The 18,229-nt window shown below is 34.6% G+C and overlaps 1 protein-coding gene and 1 long non-coding RNA gene across 3 annotated transcripts; both read left to right on the forward strand.

The window, feature by feature from the left end:
* Positions 1-1,334: 1,334 nt before the first annotated feature.
* Positions 1,335-4,465, forward strand: LOC108214659 (receptor-like protein 43). The gene is made up of 3 exons (XM_017386787.2): positions 1,335-1,826; positions 1,941-2,879; positions 3,055-4,465. The coding sequence occupies exons 1-3, from the start codon at positions 1,436-1,438 to the stop codon at positions 4,341-4,343; spliced, it is 2,619 nt and encodes an 872-aa protein (XP_017242276.1). The 5' UTR covers positions 1,335-1,435; the 3' UTR covers positions 4,344-4,465.
* Positions 4,466-6,327: 1,862 nt separating this feature from the next.
* Positions 6,328-17,016, forward strand: LOC135151341 (uncharacterized). 2 transcript variants are annotated; one of them, XR_010290159.1, is made up of 3 exons: positions 6,328-7,442; positions 10,325-13,834; positions 16,717-17,016. It is a non-coding gene; the product is annotated as an uncharacterized LOC135151341 (long non-coding RNA). The 2 variants fall into 2 exon arrangements; XR_010290158.1 differs by lacking the exon at positions 16,717-17,016 and adding an exon at positions 15,602-16,708 and having other exon boundaries at positions 6,329-7,442.
* Positions 17,017-18,229: the final 1,213 nt, after the last annotated feature.

Here is an 18,229-nt window from a genome sequence, read left to right on the forward strand (position 1 = left end):
CACTTCAATAGCTCCTGCTTCAAAAATGATACTCCAGACGTGTCTCAGTCCATGTTTAAGATTTTGTTGGACGTGCTTATACAAATCTTGCAAATCATATTTAATTAATCAATATTTTATATCACTTTAACTAACCATTATAGTGAACCTGATGCTCTAATGTAGACTTTTAGCCAAGGTATTTTCATGATAGGAGATGCTCTAACACAGACAAATGTGATAAGTTATTTGCTGCTAGTTTGCTGAATTCTCATCACTAATATGTACCTTGCTTTCATTTGATTTCGGTTATAAATCAAATTTCCGGAATAACCCGAAATTATATTTTTAGATCGGTTACAAAACTGAAACATGAGCTGTGATCTCTCACCCACCAAAGACCTTGTGAAGTCAAGCCAGTGTAGTGGGACTAAAGCAATTATTTCTGCAAGAATACTTTTCTCCGCAGTTCTCAGGGCAGCTTCATCTTTCATGTCACTAGTCTCCAGGTTTCTTTGTCGGGCATCATTGACTTGACTCTATAAGTCTTTGCTTCTTGTTTTATTATGAGCTATAAGGAAAAGCAAAAGTAGTGGGTCAACATTCTTTACATCTGCTACATCTTCCAGACCCAGTAATACAGGAACATCTTCCACAAGATACTATGCTGTACTGGCCCAACTCTCATGTTTACAGCTCTGATTATCTACCAAACTTATGAGCTAATAAATCAAGTCATGCCAGCTTTGACTAAAGAGAAAACACTAGCCATATACTCCCTCCGTCTCACCCATTTCTTTACACTTTCTTTTTTTGGGTGTCCCATCCAATTCTTTACATTTCAAAACTTACCAAAAATAGTAAATGTGTCCCACTACTTCTTCACTTTTTTTTCCTTTTCACACTACTTTTACTCCACTATCTTCTTTTTATACATTAAAAATTAATGGGTCCCACCACTTTACCCACTTTTCTTCCTCTTTTCAACTATTTTATTCATATTCCTTAACCTCCGTGCCCAACCCATTTGATAAGAAATGGGTGGGACGGAGGGAGTATAATTTAACGATCATGGAAGAACCTTTCAATATTTGATTTGTTATAGTGGGTTATTTGTTTATTGGATTTGTTAGTAAAGTAAATCCAGGACCTGGTCTCCTTTTCTAGACTATATGATTCCTAAAAAACATAGAAAGTAGGAACGTGTATATAGAATTAACAGCAGAAATGTGACTGAACTAACGTAAATTAATATAAAGTCCTTACTTTGTGTTATTTAAAGTTCTTGTCGAAAAACAGTAAGTCCGCGTAGCAAAAGCAGCTTGAACAGCCATTTCAAGGAAAGTCACTGAGAGTAATCAGTTGCAGAGCAAACCCTTGGCCTTCAGTTCACATGTGAGTTCTATAAATCCCATAGTATGTTACTCCACAAAATACAGGAACGGAGTAAACAATCATGGGAATAGTTAACAAGTCTCTTCTTCTTGTACTATTCCTTGTTGTACTTCCACTAAATATAGTATCATCACCAACCACCCAAGGAGAAGCCCTTGTCAAATGGAAGGACACTTTATTCAGCTCTTCTTCACTCAATTCTTGGTCTTCAAACAATCTCAGTTACCTTTGTAATTGGACTGGCATTACCTGCAATACTGCAGGAACAGTTTCTGAGCTCAACATTTACTATCTAAGAATCTCTGGAACACTTGCTCACTTCAACTTCTCCTCATTTCCAAGTCTCACTTATTTGGACATGAGCGGCAACAACTTATCAGGCAGTATACCAGTAGATATTGGAAATGCAACACAACTTCAGCACTTGGATCTCAGCAGCAACAATATAGATGGTAACATTCCTTACTAAATTAGTCATGTCCAGAAGTTACAAAAAAATCAGAGTTGTATTTCCCGGAGTCGCAATTAAAATAAAGTTGTTTATTTGTTTGATGATTCCTTTGCAGGGAATATTCCCTCCTTCATAGGTCAACTTACGGAGCTTCAAGAACTTGATCTTGGTGATAACAATTTGAACTCTAGCATTCCCCCTGAGCTTGGGTTGTGTACCAGGCTCAATGTCTTGTCTCTATCTCATAATTCTCTTGCTGGGCCTCTGCCTTACTCCTTTTCGAATCTAACCCAGATTTCTGAACTATACCTAGATGACAATTATCTTTCTGGTGAGCTCTCCCCTAATCTCTTCACCAAATGGACCGAGTTAAAATTACTGCACATAGGAGGCAATGCCTTGAGTGGTAATATTCCTTCTGAAATTGGTATGTTGACAAATCTTACAAGCCTCTATCTGCAAGATAATGATCTTAAAGGAACAATTCCCAGAGAGATAGGGAACTTGAATCAGCTTCAGGGATTATACTTGTCTCAAAACCATCTAGAAGGTTCAGTTCCAGCAACAATTTGGAACCTGGTCAAATTGGAATGGTTACGTCTGCACTCCAATAATCTAAGTGGAACTATTCCACCTGAGATTCGGAACTTAACACTGCTTGATTCTCTTAATCTCAAGACCAACCAATTGACAGGAATTATTCCACCTGATATTGGTCTCTTGATAGATTTGACATATCTTGATCTCAGCAACAACCAATTGAATGGAACTATTCCATCTGAGATTGGGAACTTAACAATGCTCGATGATCTTGATCTCGGAAATAACCAATTGAGTGGAACTATTCCACCTGAGATTTGGAACCTACTGTTCCACTATCTTAATCTCGAAAATAACCAATTGACAGGAGAGCTGCCTGATCCAGTTCCTTATTTAGGTACATTGGAATCCCTTAACCTTTCTTCTAATAGGTTGTGCGGCATCATTCCTACTAACTTTGGGAACCATACACCCAGCTTGTCTGACATCAATTTATCGAGGAATAACTTTTCTGGTAAGCTCTACAACTTTTTAACATGTTTGCTCCCCTTTTATTTTTATTTTATTTTCCTTTGTGTTTATATAGACTATTTATTAATATTGTTTGGTGAGAATCTAGACCAATATTGGAAATTTAACAAACCTATCACTTTTTCTAATTATTTTTACTATTTTTCTGATATTGACAGGAGAAGTTCCCCCAACACTGTGCAAAGTGACATCTCTTCGATATCTTGATTTGTCAAGTAATGAATTAAAAGGTTCACTTCCCCGTTGCCTGGAAAATCTTAACCAGACTATAGTAGTCAATCTCAGCAAGAATCAATTTAAAGGGATAATACCAACATTTTGTACGACGGAAATTTGGGTTCTTGATTTGTCAAGTAACATGTTAGGGGGTGCACTTCCACACTGTTTGTTCACAAATACGAGCATTGATCTTAATATTCTCGATCTTCATGATAATCAACTTCAAGGGACAATACCACAAATCATCGCAAACTCATGTAAATTGACTACTTTCAACATCAACAACAATCACATTGAAGGATCAATACCCTCGACCTTGGCCAATTGTAAGCAATTACAAATTCTAGATTTTGGAAACAACAAAATAAAGGACTCTTTTCCATCATGGTTGGCGGCTCTTCCACAGCTACAAATTCTTGTCTTGCGGTCAAACAGATTTCATGGCAACATAAGTGTTAAAAAGATGGAAAATCCATTTTCCCAGTTGCGCATCATGGATCTCTCTCACAATCAATTCAGTGGCAATCTACCAATCAACTTTTTTGATAATTTTAAACTTATGGATGACTCAGATGAAGGAGTTGGTTTAAATACCAGTATCCTAAGCGGTTCCTTTTATGAAGCTTCTGTTTCGCTAGTTGTCAAAGGAATAGAGCTTGAAGTGAAAAAAATTCTCTATATATACACAAGTATAGATTTATCAAGCAACAAGTTTACTGGAGAAGTTTCAGAGACCATTGGTGAATTTAAATCACTTCGACTGCTCAACCTTTCCCATAACAGTCTTACGGGCCATATCCCATCCTCATTGGGAAACATGAGTCTCCTCGAATCTTTAGATTTCTCTTCAAATCGAATGACAAGTAAGATTCCTCGGCAATTGAGTACTTTGGAATTTCTTTCAACCTTGAACCTTTCAACCAACAATCTTTCTGGAGAAATTCCACAAGGCAGGCATTTCGATACTTTTACTAAAGATTCATTCCTAGGCAACTTGGCGTTGTGTGGAGCTCCTGTGACAAAGAAATGCAAAGATGATGAGTTTCCACCACGAGAAGCTGATGACGATGTTGACTATATTTGGTTTGATTGGAAAATGATACTGATCGGGTATGGAATAGGATTGGTATGCGGATTGTCCACAGGATACATTGTTTTTACAACATTAAAGCCTTGGTGGTTTGTGAGTATCATTGAAAGAGCTCAGCAGAAACTGATCAAGAGATAGATCAAGAACACACTTTGATTACATTTTCCTCGCTTCACTGAAATAATTGTTGCAACTCCAAATAAATTTTTTATGTTTAAATATATTTGTTTTCATCATAAAACCATAAACATTCAAGTTTATCAGTGTGCATAACTGAATTAAGCAACAACTATAAGTATGTCAAGTGCCAAAAATATTTAAAATCGTAATTTCATTGGAAGTAGTCAAGTAGTTGGACTTAAGCAATCTGTTTAGTTGGAACGAATGGAATTGGGTCGGGATAAGAATTATATTTATCCTTTTTCCTGGATAAATATTTAATTGCATTTCATTTACATTATGAACACGTTCATATCAAGTGGGTGGGTAGATATACATTCTTACTCAACTAGGTTTTTTTCTTTCTAATTCTGTCTCGTTCCATTCTTTTAGACTAACATTAGCATAATTGTGTAGAAAATTACGTTTTTAATCGATGGAAAAAAGAAATTATCAATACTAAAATGTCTGTAGAGTTTTAGCCAAGGTATTTTCATGATAGGAGATGCTCCAACACAGGCAAATGGGATAAGTTATTTGCTGCTAGTTTTCTGAATTCTAATCACTAATCTGTACCTTGCTTTCATTTAATTTCGGTTATAAATCAAATTTCAGGAATAACCCGAAATTATATTTTTAGATCAGTTACAAAACTTAAACATGAGCTGTAATCTCTCACCCACCAAAGACCATGTGAAGTCAAGCCAGTGTAGTGGGACTAAAGCAATTATTTCTGCAAGAATACTTTTCTCCGTAGTTCTCAGGGCACCTTCATCTTTCATGTCACTAGTCTATTTTGTGTCTGCTTCGACTGCTTGTGTCTGAGTCTCCGGGACTCTTTGTCGGGCATCATTGACTTGACTCTATAAGTCTTTGCTTCTTGTTTTTTTTTTTTTTGACAAATGCAAGAGAATTTCATTAACTTAAATATAATACAGTCGGGACAAACCCCCAACTGTCGATACAACCAGGTGGTAAACAAATAACATGCTAAAAACAATTAGATGATTTGTTTCCTGATTGTTTAACAGATAGAATTCAAAAATTCTTGAAGCAAAAAACGAAATCAAAAACATCCCAAGCGATCCAAATTGCACCAAAATCTCTGGAAACAATAACATCGCAATTGACCATATCACATAAAAACTATTGTTAGCCCAATGTTCAGAAACACCAATAGCATAAAACGAGATTGGAGAAGTGGCACCACAGCTATCTACATGCCGGATACCAGCTATAGACATGCCGAAAGTGTAAACCCGTGAATGATGAACAATCTTTGATTGTGAAAGGTGAGCTCTTGCAATAATCACCACCGTCCCAGATTCGATACAGTTTTTGTAGATCACCAAAAATATCAAGAAACTCGTTTTCAAAAGATCCAACACGAAATAAACCCAATCATGACCAAAGAAAAACATAACAGACACTCCAAAAGGGGAGACAAACCACACACTCCAAGAGGAGAGACACACAAACACCCAAAAAATTGGGTTTTATTGAAAAGAAATTAACGAGAGTAAAAGATAGATAATGAAGGAGTTGGGGCTTTCCACCGGAGAAAACCAGTGGAAGCCCCTCGATTTACTTAAAAAAAAAAAAAAACCTAATGGAGGAGGAAGAGAGGAGAGAGGCGGCTGAGAGGAGCAAATGTGATAAGTTATTTGCTGCTAGTTTGCTGAATTCTCATCACTAATATGTACCTTGCTTTCATTTAATTTCGGTTATAAATCAAATTTCCGGAATAACCCGAAATTATATTTTTATCGGTTACAAAACTGAAACATGAGCTGTGATCTCTCACCCACCAAAGACCTTGTGAAGTCAAGCCAGTGTAGTGGGACTAAAGCAATTATTTCTGCAAGAATACTTTTCTCCGTAGTTCTCAGGGCAGCTTCATCTTTCATGTCACTAGTCTCCAGGTTTCTTTGTCGGGCATCATTTGTAATAACCCGGATTTTTAAAAATATTTTTTGTTAATATTATAAATGATTTTCTTAAAAAGAAAGGAATAATATTTAATATTTTATTCCAGTTTAATGAATTTTCAAAGGTTTATATTTAAACCCCGGGTTATTGTGTTATTGATAGATAACTGTATTTTCAAAACGGATTTTCAAATATTGTTTTGAAAATTCTGTATTAATATTATGTGAATATATGTGTTATGTGATTAAGTGGTATTGGTGAATTTGTTGTTAATTAGTTATGATGAATTATTAATATTATATGATTAATATATGAATTTTTGTGAATTTTATATTATCTGGTTTATTGCGTTAACTGCTCATATGTGTTCGTATTTGAGAGATTTCAATTTCTACATGCTCAGGAGAAAATATAGTTTATTTGGATATTTTCATATCGATTTATGGAATATTAGATGATTTTATAATCGATTTACGGATTTAATTGCGTATATTTATATTTATTTATTAATTATTGGACTTCTGTAAAACCGTCCACTCGTAACGAGGTAGCAAATTTTCTTCCCGGAAGTTTCAACAAAACTCACCTTTAGCCTAATTTAGATATTCCGGACACTTTTCGTGTTTTGACTTTTTCGATCCGGAGTACGGTTTTTCCCGGAGTCGGTCCGGCGGAGTTTTTCGGGTAGTTGAATTGTTGATAATTATCCAGTTTGTCTCGATAAACGTGAAACGGGATATTTTTTTTCATCCTTATCATGTAATAATTGCAGTGGGACCCGCAGACCAATAATTGAGTTAAAAAGCCCCGTTTTGATGATTATCTCGAAAACAAGTACCGATTGGACCCCACTTTCTTAATATAAAGCTATTAAATATGTATTTTCATGCCATAAACGATCCAAAGGGGTACCAATTATTTGTAAATATAAATATACCTTTCTAGAGCTTATTTTCACCCGTAAAATCATTTCACCGGTTTCTCTGCACGAATACCGAGAGAAACCGAGCGGTGTTCTTCGTGTTCTTCATAATTAAACAAAGATTTGAAGGTGTTATTGGAGTCAGAATCGAGCGTGCGAATAGTCAAATCGAAGATATCGAAGAGAAGAACTCAAATCAATCATCAAAAACAACCTGAGATTCACAGGTAGGGAGTAATTGAAGTTTTAAATTTCGAATTAATATGATTTAAATAGTGAATTTTTGCAAACGTGATTGTTTGATTGTTTTGATGATTCCATGTTGTAGAGCATGTTTTTCTCGTCGTTTTGGTATATCATATGTCAATTTTTGAGTTCAATAACACCTCGAAAAGTCAGTTTAATCTTCGAAAGTCATGTTCTTGGTGTTCTTGAATAAAGTCACCGGAAAATTCTGATTTGAGTCGGAATTTTGATTCGTTGAACCTGGGCTAGCATGGTATATATCATTGGAAAGAGTATAAGGAGAGCAACATGTTCGTGTGCTTAGTTTGATTGTTGGAGTCGTAATGGAGGCGCCGGAATCTGGGGAAGTCGACGGCGACGTCAACTTTCGAAGCTTTTTCCGGCCAAATGGTTGATCCCTTGCTTAATCAGGTTGCATAAGTGAATTCCTGGGGTTTTGATTTATAAATCTGCACGTTTTGGTGATGTGTGGAGCCCTGTAGCCGTTTCACGGCGAAAGTCCGGCGAAGGCTCGTCGGAGGTGGTGACCGGGGGTCAAATTACAATTTGACCCCCAAACTTATCAAAACGATACAGTGGGAACCCTGGAGTTTAAAAGTTTTCAACTCAGTCCCTAGTAGTTTACAAAGTTGCACAGTGAACCTTGGAGTTTTGAATCTTTTCAAAAACATTTTATTTATTTATTTTAATTTCGAAAATTATTGATTTTAAATTCAAAAATGCTTTTTAAATATTTGTTTATTCAAAAATAAATCTAATTTGATTTATTAATTAATTTTAATTAGTAATTAATTATTTTAATTAGTCAATTAATTTAAATATTAATTGATTAATTATTTTAATTAATTATTAATTGATTTTAATTGATTAATTAATTGGATTTAATTATCCTTTTTGATTTAAAAATTCTGAAAAATAGTTTCGAGCTTTGAAATATTTTTCCAAATTATGTTCAAGGCTCGACAATTGTTTATGAATGATTTCAAGTCCAGTTTTGAGCATCCGGACTTGATTATTTATTTGAAAAATGATTCTTTTATCCGTTTTAATTCCGAAAAATGTTTAAAAATTCCAGAAAATTCCCGAAAAATCATTTCTAACCCAAGACTTGATTTAATATCAATTGGGATGGGAAACCTTATGTGTTGTGTGTTGTCTGCTATTGGTTGGATGTGTTATGTGCCGATAGGAGAGTGAGAAAACTGTTTTGAGCATAACTTTTGATCCGTAAGTCGGAATCAAGTGAAACGAAAGAGAGACAGAAGCTTATAACGTCTATTTTAATATGATGTGACTATATGGCTGAGTCTATAAGGTGAATAATTGTTGATAAGTATGCATAATGTGATAATATGTGATCTAAGTGCTACCAAGTGATGATTATGTGAAGTACGTGTTAGTTTTGATATTGTGAAGTGATAAATGATTCGTATGATTGATATTGGATAAGAATATATGGATTATAGCTATTGGATTTCGTTGGTTGATTAATGGTTGAGATAGGATAATAGGTGGATAGTCTTATACATAGACGAGACGATGTCGGATTTTCGATAAGAATTTATATGATAATTGATTGGTGATATGTTATGTGGAATATGATTGATTATATGTTAGAATCAAAGCATGCTTATGTGTTACGTGGTATGTGATAGGTTTAAAGGGGTATATAAGTGGGTATCGATATACGTGATATGTATATGCGATATATTGTTTAGTGACTATAGCATTATCTTATTCTCGTAAAGGATTTGGACGAGACGTGTACGCTCGAAGACGTCAGAAAGTCGGAATGGTATTGCAAAGCGAATAAGGGATGAATCGAGTAAGCGAAGCAATGTGGCGAATAGAGTATAGCTAGAGATGGTCTAGAGATTATGAGATGCATAGATTGTGAAAGTGGAAAGATGAGAATGAGCTGTGAGACGGGAGTCAGATTTAAGGCAAGTATCCTGCACCCTGCTTTTGGATATATTGCAAATATTCTGATTCATTCTTTTGATGTGTTGCAAGTATCCTAAACCCTTCTTTTGGATATATTGCATGTTCTGATCCATTCCTTTGGTATATGTTTCAAGTATTCATACCTTTCTTTTCAATGTTCGAAAATGCGAGTATTCTGACCCATTCTTTCTAATCTTCAAGTTTCTAAAGAATTTCCGTTTTACAAATTAATTCGAAGTTCAGATTGTCATTGAAGCATGTGTTGCTCAGTGATAGTTAGAGCTTTGAATGAATTGGGATCTTCTTGATTATTCAACCCGCCATTGTCATGCTGGTTTAGCAGGCTAAATTCAGTTGCTTAGCCGATAATGGAGGATACTGAATAGTTGAGGATTTCCTGAACTGTGATTTATGAAATGATGGATCATGATTTATGAATAAATTATTATTAAAGTTTGAATTGGAATTATTCTGTTGTTGAAGATATTTATGATAATGTTCTGTTGATTTACATTGGCTTCTTGAATTGAATTAGAGAATTGGATTATTGTTTTTATATAAACCTGTGGACCAGATTCGTGGTCATGTTAGGCCAATGAGTGCCTTGGATCCAGTGATAGAGCATGGCGGGGCCTGCTCGGGGTTAGTGCGGAACTGATCAGCTGCCTAACCTTGGTTTTAATTAAAATGTGATAGTCCAATTCAATAATTCTTTTGGAAAAATTGAATTCCTCATTATTCAATTGCTGCAAGGTATTGTGAACTTCTTATACGATACCATGAACTCATGAACTCAGGTTGAATTCTCTTATATCTTGAACTCGTGAACTTCTATTATATAATTTCAGAACTATCATTGTTTATTATTACTTGCTGAGCATTGTTGCTCACCCTTGCTATTCCTTTCTAAACATTTCAGAAAGGCTTAAAGGTGAGATGATTGATTGAGATTGTGGATACGGCTAATGCTAGGCGAGGAGACAGAGTTGAGGATCCAGTGGTCAGGGAGTGGTGAGGAAAGTTGATGAGGTTGGTGCAAGCTGGAATAGTTGACAGTGATTCTTCTTATCGAAGATGATCTGACTTGGTAAGAAATATTGTATAGTATTAGTGGTGGATTCTAATTTCAATACTGTAACCTGGAAGCGATCCTGTTGTTTTTGGGGGTTAAAATGTTCTCTTTCGAGTCACTTATTGAAGTTTAAATGTTCTCTGGAAATTCTTTTATGATGATTTTCAAATTTAAAAGTCAGGTTTTGAAATCATTTGATTTATGTTCTCATTCAAATCCTTTATTTAATGTTTTCAAGTTTTAAATTCTATTGGATCTTCATTAATAAAAATATTACAGGTTTTTAAAGTGTTTTAAAAATGGGTTTTATGTGGTGACGTCAGAATCCAGACCCCCGGATTCCTGGACTGTCACAGTTGGTATCAGAGCGACAGGTTATAAGTATTTGAAATTAGAATATAGATTATAGTTTTAAGTTCTATTGATGAGGAATGTGGTGTAACCTCACATAGAGGTATGGTCGGACTATTTAGGAATAGTCTAGAGATGTGAGTGAAGCATAGAGTTTAGTTAGATGATCAAGTTAAGTGTGGATATCTAAAAGAGATTAGGATTCTTAAGTTTAGACATATGATTTCTAGTATATTGAGTATTTGAGATGGTGAATTGTGGGAAAGGTCAGTATTAGACCTATATAGAAGAGTTTGATAATGAATGATTGAGTTGAGAATGGTGAAAATGCAGAGTTCAGAGTATTCTGACTATACTGCATATTTAAATTTGGATTATTGTATTGATTTGAGGATAATATAAATGCATGGTTCATAGTATGTTGACCATGTCAGATATTTGGAAGATGTATATTGTTTTGAGTGAAGATATGAAGAGTGAGTGTAGAGTATGAGTTGTATTGGATTAGAAGGAGAGATTGGTTGATAGATGAGAAGTGCATGATAGAGAGTAAGTAAAGTTGATTCAGGTTATTAGAAGCGATATTTGCGAGTAAGTTAGAATGTTAATTCTCGACGATGACGCTTTAAGTTAAGCGGGACAAGGTGGGCCCATAACCCACAGGGCGACGATTCAGAAAATCGAAGATATGCTACGTGTTGTGTTATAGACTTCAAAGGCAATTGGATGAAGCATAAGAACGTGAACTACTTGGGCCAGACTTATTACGAACGATAACGTCTACGATGACATCTTACGAGGCTATTACGGGTCAAATTGATTGATCATCAAGAACGTTGAAAAGAAGACATATATCGTACAATGATTTATTGAAGTAGAGTCGGAATCTGAGAAGACCTTGGCAATACCTCTATTCAACTAAAGATTCTTTTGATGGTTTTTTTCATCAGTAAGATATTATCATGATATCTTTTCTACAAAAGTTTTGATAAATGAGATCTTCAATTTCTCAAATTCTACGATGACATTGATATTGATTATTGGTATGAGTTGGAAAGCAAAGATGTGTGATAAAGGTTTGTTGTGAAGAGATAGTGATGTTCCTTGATATTGTTTGACATTTCTTGATATTCCTTGATATTCTTTCATCATCCTTGATATCCCTTGATATTCTCGAGATTCTTTGATATTCCTTGATATTCTCTGAGATTCCTTAACATTTCTTCAATTTGACTGGGATGAACAACCCTATTTATAGGGGACACAAGGTATACCTGTCTGTGTGATAGGAGTTGGATGGGACGCCATCACTTGTGTGTGTTGTGATTACAAGAAGGTTAACAACCTTTAGTAGTGTCTAATGTGGACACGCAACACCAAGTTCATTGATCATATAGATCTCTCAGTCACTCCTTTATTCAAATATGATCTACCTTGAAAACATCTTGTTCTGTTCAAAATTTCCAAAGATTGATTCTTGGGAAATGAATTCTGCAATTGTGAAAGTTGATTCTCAAATTTCTTTAAAGTCAAAGGTATGCCAAGGCCGATCAAAGGTGAATGATGATACGTTATTACGAAGCGTATAGTGGAATCTTATAAGTGATACGTTTGAGTTCTCTTTGCGGATTCCGAGGGCGGAATCCTTATAAGGGGAGTAGAATGTAATATCCCATATTATTAAATTTAGATTTGATTATTATAAATCTATTTGTCTAAATATAATTGTTGGCTTTAATGGAATAGTGATATGATTTGTGAATAGTTGTATGTGATGATACTTGTTCTATGGATTAATATGGATTTTACAAATTATGCGTCCTCCTTCTTTCTCGGATTCCGAGGACGGAATCCCTATAAGGAGGGTAGATTGTAATAACCCGGATTTTTAAAAATATTTTTTGTTAATATTATAAATGATTTTCTTAAAAAGAAAGGAATAATATTTAATATTTTATTCCAGTTTAATGAATTTTCAAAGGTTTATATTTAAACCCCGGGTTATTGTGTTATTGATAGATAACTGTATTTTCAAAACGGATTTTCAAATATTGTTTTGAAAATTCTGTATTAATATTATGTGAATATATGTGTTATGTGATTAAGTGGTATTGGTGAATTTGTTGTTAATTAGTTATGATGAATTATTAATATTATATGATTAATATATGAATTTTTGTGAATTTTATATTATCTGGTTTATTGCGTTAACTGCTCATATGTGTTCGTATTTGAGAGATTTCAATTTCTACATGCTCAGGAGAAAATATAGTTTATTTGGATATTTTCATATCGATTTATGGAATATTAGATGATTTTATAATCGATTTACGGATTTAATTGCGTATATTTATATTTATTTATTAATTATTGGACTTCTGTAAAACCGTCCACTCGTAACGAGGTAGCAAATTTTCTTCCCGGAAGTTTCAACAAAACTCACCTTTAGCCTAATTTAGATATTCCGGACACTTTTCGTGTTTTGACTTTTTCGATCCGGAGTACGGTTTTTCCCGGAGTCGGTCCGGCGGAGTTTTTCGGGTAGTTGAATTGTTGATAATTATCCAGTTTGTCTCGATAAACGTGAAACGGGATATTTTTTTTCATCCTTATCATGTAATAATTGCAGTGGGACCCGCAGACCAATAATTGAGTTAAAAAGCCCCGTTTTGATGATTATCTCGAAAACAAGTACCGATTGGACCCCACTTTCTTAATATAAAGCTATTAAATATGTATTTTCATGCCATAAACGATCCAAAGGGGTACCAATTATTTGTAAATATAAATATACCTTTCTAGAGCTTATTTTCACCCGTAAAATCATTTCACCGGTTTCTCTGCACGAATACCGAGAGAAACCGAGCGGTGTTCTTCGTGTTCTTCATAATTAAACAAAGATTTGAAGGTGTTATTGGAGTCAGAATCGAGCGTGCGAATAGTCAAATCGAAGATATCGAAGAGAAGAACTCAAATCAATCATCAAAAACAACCTGAGATTCACAGGTAGGGAGTAATTGAAGTTTTAAATTTCGAATTAATATGATTTAAATAGTGAATTTTTGCAAACGTGATTGTTTGATTGTTTTGATGATTCCATGTTGTAGAGCATGTTTTTCTCGTCGTTTTGGTATATCATATGTCAATTTTTGAGTTCAATAACACCTCGAAAAGTCAGTTTAATCTTCGAAAGTCATGTTCTTGGTGTTCTTGAATAAAGTCACCGGAAAATTCTGATTTGAGTCGGAATTTTGATTCGTTGAACCTGGGCTAGCATGGTATATATCATTGGAAAGAGTATAAGGAGAGCAACATGTTCGTGTGCTTAGTTTGATTGTTGGAGTCGTAATGGAGGCGCCGGAATCTGGGGAAGTCGACGGCGACGTCAACTTTCGAAGCTTTTTCCGGCCAAATGGTTGATCCCTTGCTTAATCAGGTTGCATAAGTGAATTCCTGGGGTTTTGATTTATAAATCTGCACGTTTTGGTGATGTGTGGAGCCCTGTAGCCGTTTCACGGCGAAAGTCCGGCGAAGGCTCGTCGGAGGTGGTGACCGGGGGTCAAATTACAATTTGACCCCCAAACTTATCAAAACGATACAGTGGGAACCCTGGAGTTTAAAAGTTTTCAACTCAGTCCCTAGTAGTTTACAAAGTTGCACAGTGAACCTTGGAGTTTTGAATCTTTTCAAAAACATTTTATTTATTTATTTTAATTTCGAAAATTATTGATTTTAAATTCAAAAATGCTTTTTAAATATTTGTTTATTCAAAAATAAATCTAATTTGATTTATTAATTAATTTTAATTAGTAATTAATTATTTTAATTAGTCAATTAATTTAAATATTAATTGATTAATTATTTTAATTAATTATTAATTGATTTTAATTGATTAATTAATTGGATTTAATTATCCTTTTTGATTTAAAAATTCTGAAAAATAGTTTCGAGCTTTGAAATATTTTTCCAAATTATGTTCAAGGCTCGACAATTGTTTATGAATGATTTCAAGTCCAGTTTTGAGCATCCGGACTTGATTATTTATTTGAAAAATGATTCTTTTATCCGTTTTAATTCCGAAAAATGTTTAAAAATTCCAGAAAATTCCCGAAAAATCATTTCTAACCCAAGACTTGATTTAATATCAATTGGGATGGGAAACCTTATGTGTTGTGTGTTGTCTGCTATTGGTTGGATGTGTTATGTGCCGATAGGAGAGTGAGAAAACTGTTTTGAGCATAACTTTTGATCCGTAAGTCGGAATCAAGTGAAACGAAAGAGAGACAGAAGCTTATAACGTCTATTTTAATATGATGTGACTATATGGCTGAGTCTATAAGGTGAATAATTGTTGATAAGTATGCATAATGTGATAATATGTGATCTAAGTGCTACCAAGTGATGATTATGTGAAGTACGTGTTAGTTTTGATATTGTGAAGTGATAAATGATTCGTATGATTGATATTGGATAAGAATATATGGATTATAGCTATTGGATTTCGTTGGTTGATTAATGGTTGAGATAGGATAATAGGTGGATAGTCTTATACATAGACGAGACGATGTCGGATTTTCGATAAGAATTTATATGATAATTGATTGGTGATATGTTATGTGGAATATGATTGATTATATGTTAGAATCAAAGCATGCTTATGTGTTACGTGGTATGTGATAGGTTTAAAGGGGTATATAAGTGGGTATCGATATACGTGATATGTATATGCGATATATTGTTTAGTGACTATAGCATTATCTTATTCTCGTAAAGGATTTGGACGAGACGTGTACGCTCGAAGACGTCAGAAAGTCGGAATGGTATTGCAAAGCGAATAAGGGATGAATCGAGTAAGCGAAGCAATGTGGCGAATAGAGTATAGCTAGAGATGGTCTAGAGATTATGAGATGCATAGATTGTGAAAGTGGAAAGATGAGAATGAGCTGTGAGACGGGAGTCAGATTTAAGGCAAGTATCCTGCACCCTGCTTTTGGATATATTGCAAATATTCTGATTCATTCTTTTGATGTGTTGCAAGTATCCTAAACCCTTCTTTTGGATATATTGCATGTTCTGATCCATTCCTTTGGTATATGTTTCAAGTATTCATACCTTTCTTTTCAATGTTCGAAAATGCGAGTATTCTGACCCATTCTTTCTAATCTTCAAGTTTCTAAAGAATTTCCGTTTTACAAATTAATTCGAAGTTCAGATTGTCATTGAAGCATGTGTTGCTCAGTGATAGTTAGAGCTTTGAATGAATTGGGATCTTCTTGATTATTCAACCCGCCATTGTCATGCTGGTTTAGCAGGCTAAATTCAGTTGCTTAGCCGATAATGGAGGATACTGAATAGTTGAGGATTTCCTGAACTGTGATTTATGAAATGATGGATCATGATTTATGAATAAATTATTATTAAAGTTTGAATTGGAATTATTCTGTTGTTGAAGATATTTATGATAATGTTCTGTTGATTTACATTGGCTTCTTGAATTGAATTAGAGAATTGGATTATTGTTTTTATATAAACCTGTGGACCAGATTCGTGGTCATGTTAGGCCAATGAGTGCCTTGGATCCAGTGATAGAGCATGGCGGGGCCTGCTCGGGGTTAGTGCGGAACTGATCAGCTGCCTAACCTTGGTTTTAATTAAAATGTGATAGTCCAATTCAATAATTCTTTTGGAAAAATTGAATTCCTCATTATTCAATTGCTGCAAGGTATTGTGAACTTCTTATACGATACCATGAACTCATGAACTCAGGTTGAATTCTCTTATATCTTGAACTCGTGAACTTCTATTATATAATTTCAGAACTATCATTGTTTATTATTACTTGCTGAGCATTGTTGCTCACCCTTGCTATTCCTTTCTAAACATTTCAGAAAGGCTTAAAGGTGAGATGATTGATTGAGATTGTGGATACGGCTAATGCTAGGCGAGGAGACAGAGTTGAGGATCCAGTGGTCAGGGAGTGGTGAGGAAAGTTGATGAGGTTGGTGCAAGCTGGAATAGTTGACAGTGATTCTTCTTATCGAAGATGATCTGACTTGGTAAGAAATATTGTATAGTATTAGTGGTGGATTCTAATTTCAATACTGTAACCTGGAAGCGATCCTGTTGTTTTTGGGGGTTAAAATGTTCTCTTTCGAGTCACTTATTGAAGTTTAAATGTTCTCTGGAAATTCTTTTATGATGATTTTCAAATTTAAAAGTCAGGTTTTGAAATCATTTGATTTATGTTCTCATTCAAATCCTTTATTTAATGTTTTCAAGTTTTAAATTCTATTGGATCTTCATTAATAAAAATATTACAGGTTTTTAAAGTGTTTTAAAAATGGGTTTTATGTGGTGACGTCAGAATCCAGACCCCCGGATTCCTGGACTGTCACATCATTGACTTGACTCTATAAGTCTTTGCTTCTTGTTTTATTATGAGCTATAAGGAAAAGCAAAAGTAGTGAGTCAACATTCTTTACATCTGCTTTTTCTAAATAATATGGTCATGCTTTTTGTTATAGGGTCTTTCTAATGTGTGCCCATGGGCACACACTAACAATTATTTTTTATTGAGGTGGAGAGCTTTTACTGGTCATGATTTTTGTGCATATGCAGGGGGCCATGATTATTAATGAGGTTTTGGCCAATAAAAGCTCTCCACCTCAACAAAAAGTGGTTGTTAGTGTGTGCCCATGGCCACACACTAGAAAAACCGTTTGTTATATTACAAACTACAAACAGTGTCAAGGATAGAATAAAGTAGCTTGACTTGATGACCTTTGGAAATTAAAGTAGACTGTCCGGGCTCACTTTGATTAAAGAAGCTACATATGAGTTTCCTGGAGAAAAATTGGAGCTGAACTAGTCTCAGCTGTATTCACATGCGAGGACCGACAATTTATTACTACTACTCTAAATCAATGATATATGTTACTAGATCCTGAACAAAGTAACCAAGCATGGAAATAATTAACAAGCCTTTCGCTCTTGTTCTGTTCCTGGTTTTTTTCGTTTTTCCACTAAATATAACATCATCCACAGAAACTGAAGCACAATCCCTTGTCAAATGGAAGAACACTTTATTATCATCTTCTTCAATCCATTCTTGGTACCTAAACAACCTCCATAACCTTTGTAACTGGACCGGTGTTACCTGCAATATTTCCCTCCTTGTCCACTATATTTGCACGGTAACTCTGTAAGCATGTAAAATAAAGATAAATAAGGAGTTAAAATAAGATTACTCACAATAAAACCTAATTGAGTAGAGTTTAAATGAATAAGACGATTAATTGATTTCATTACCTTCTACTCTAATAGCAATCTGTGTTCTTTGTTGTCTACTTAGCTTATAGCCCGTCCAATGCACAGGTCAAAAATATCTTTTTTCTAAGTTTT

The sequence above is a fragment of the Daucus carota genome, chromosome 3 (genome assembly GCF_001625215.2).
Source record: "Daucus carota subsp. sativus chromosome 3, DH1 v3.0, whole genome shotgun sequence".
Classification (NCBI taxonomy): domain Eukaryota; kingdom Viridiplantae; phylum Streptophyta; class Magnoliopsida; order Apiales; family Apiaceae; genus Daucus; species Daucus carota.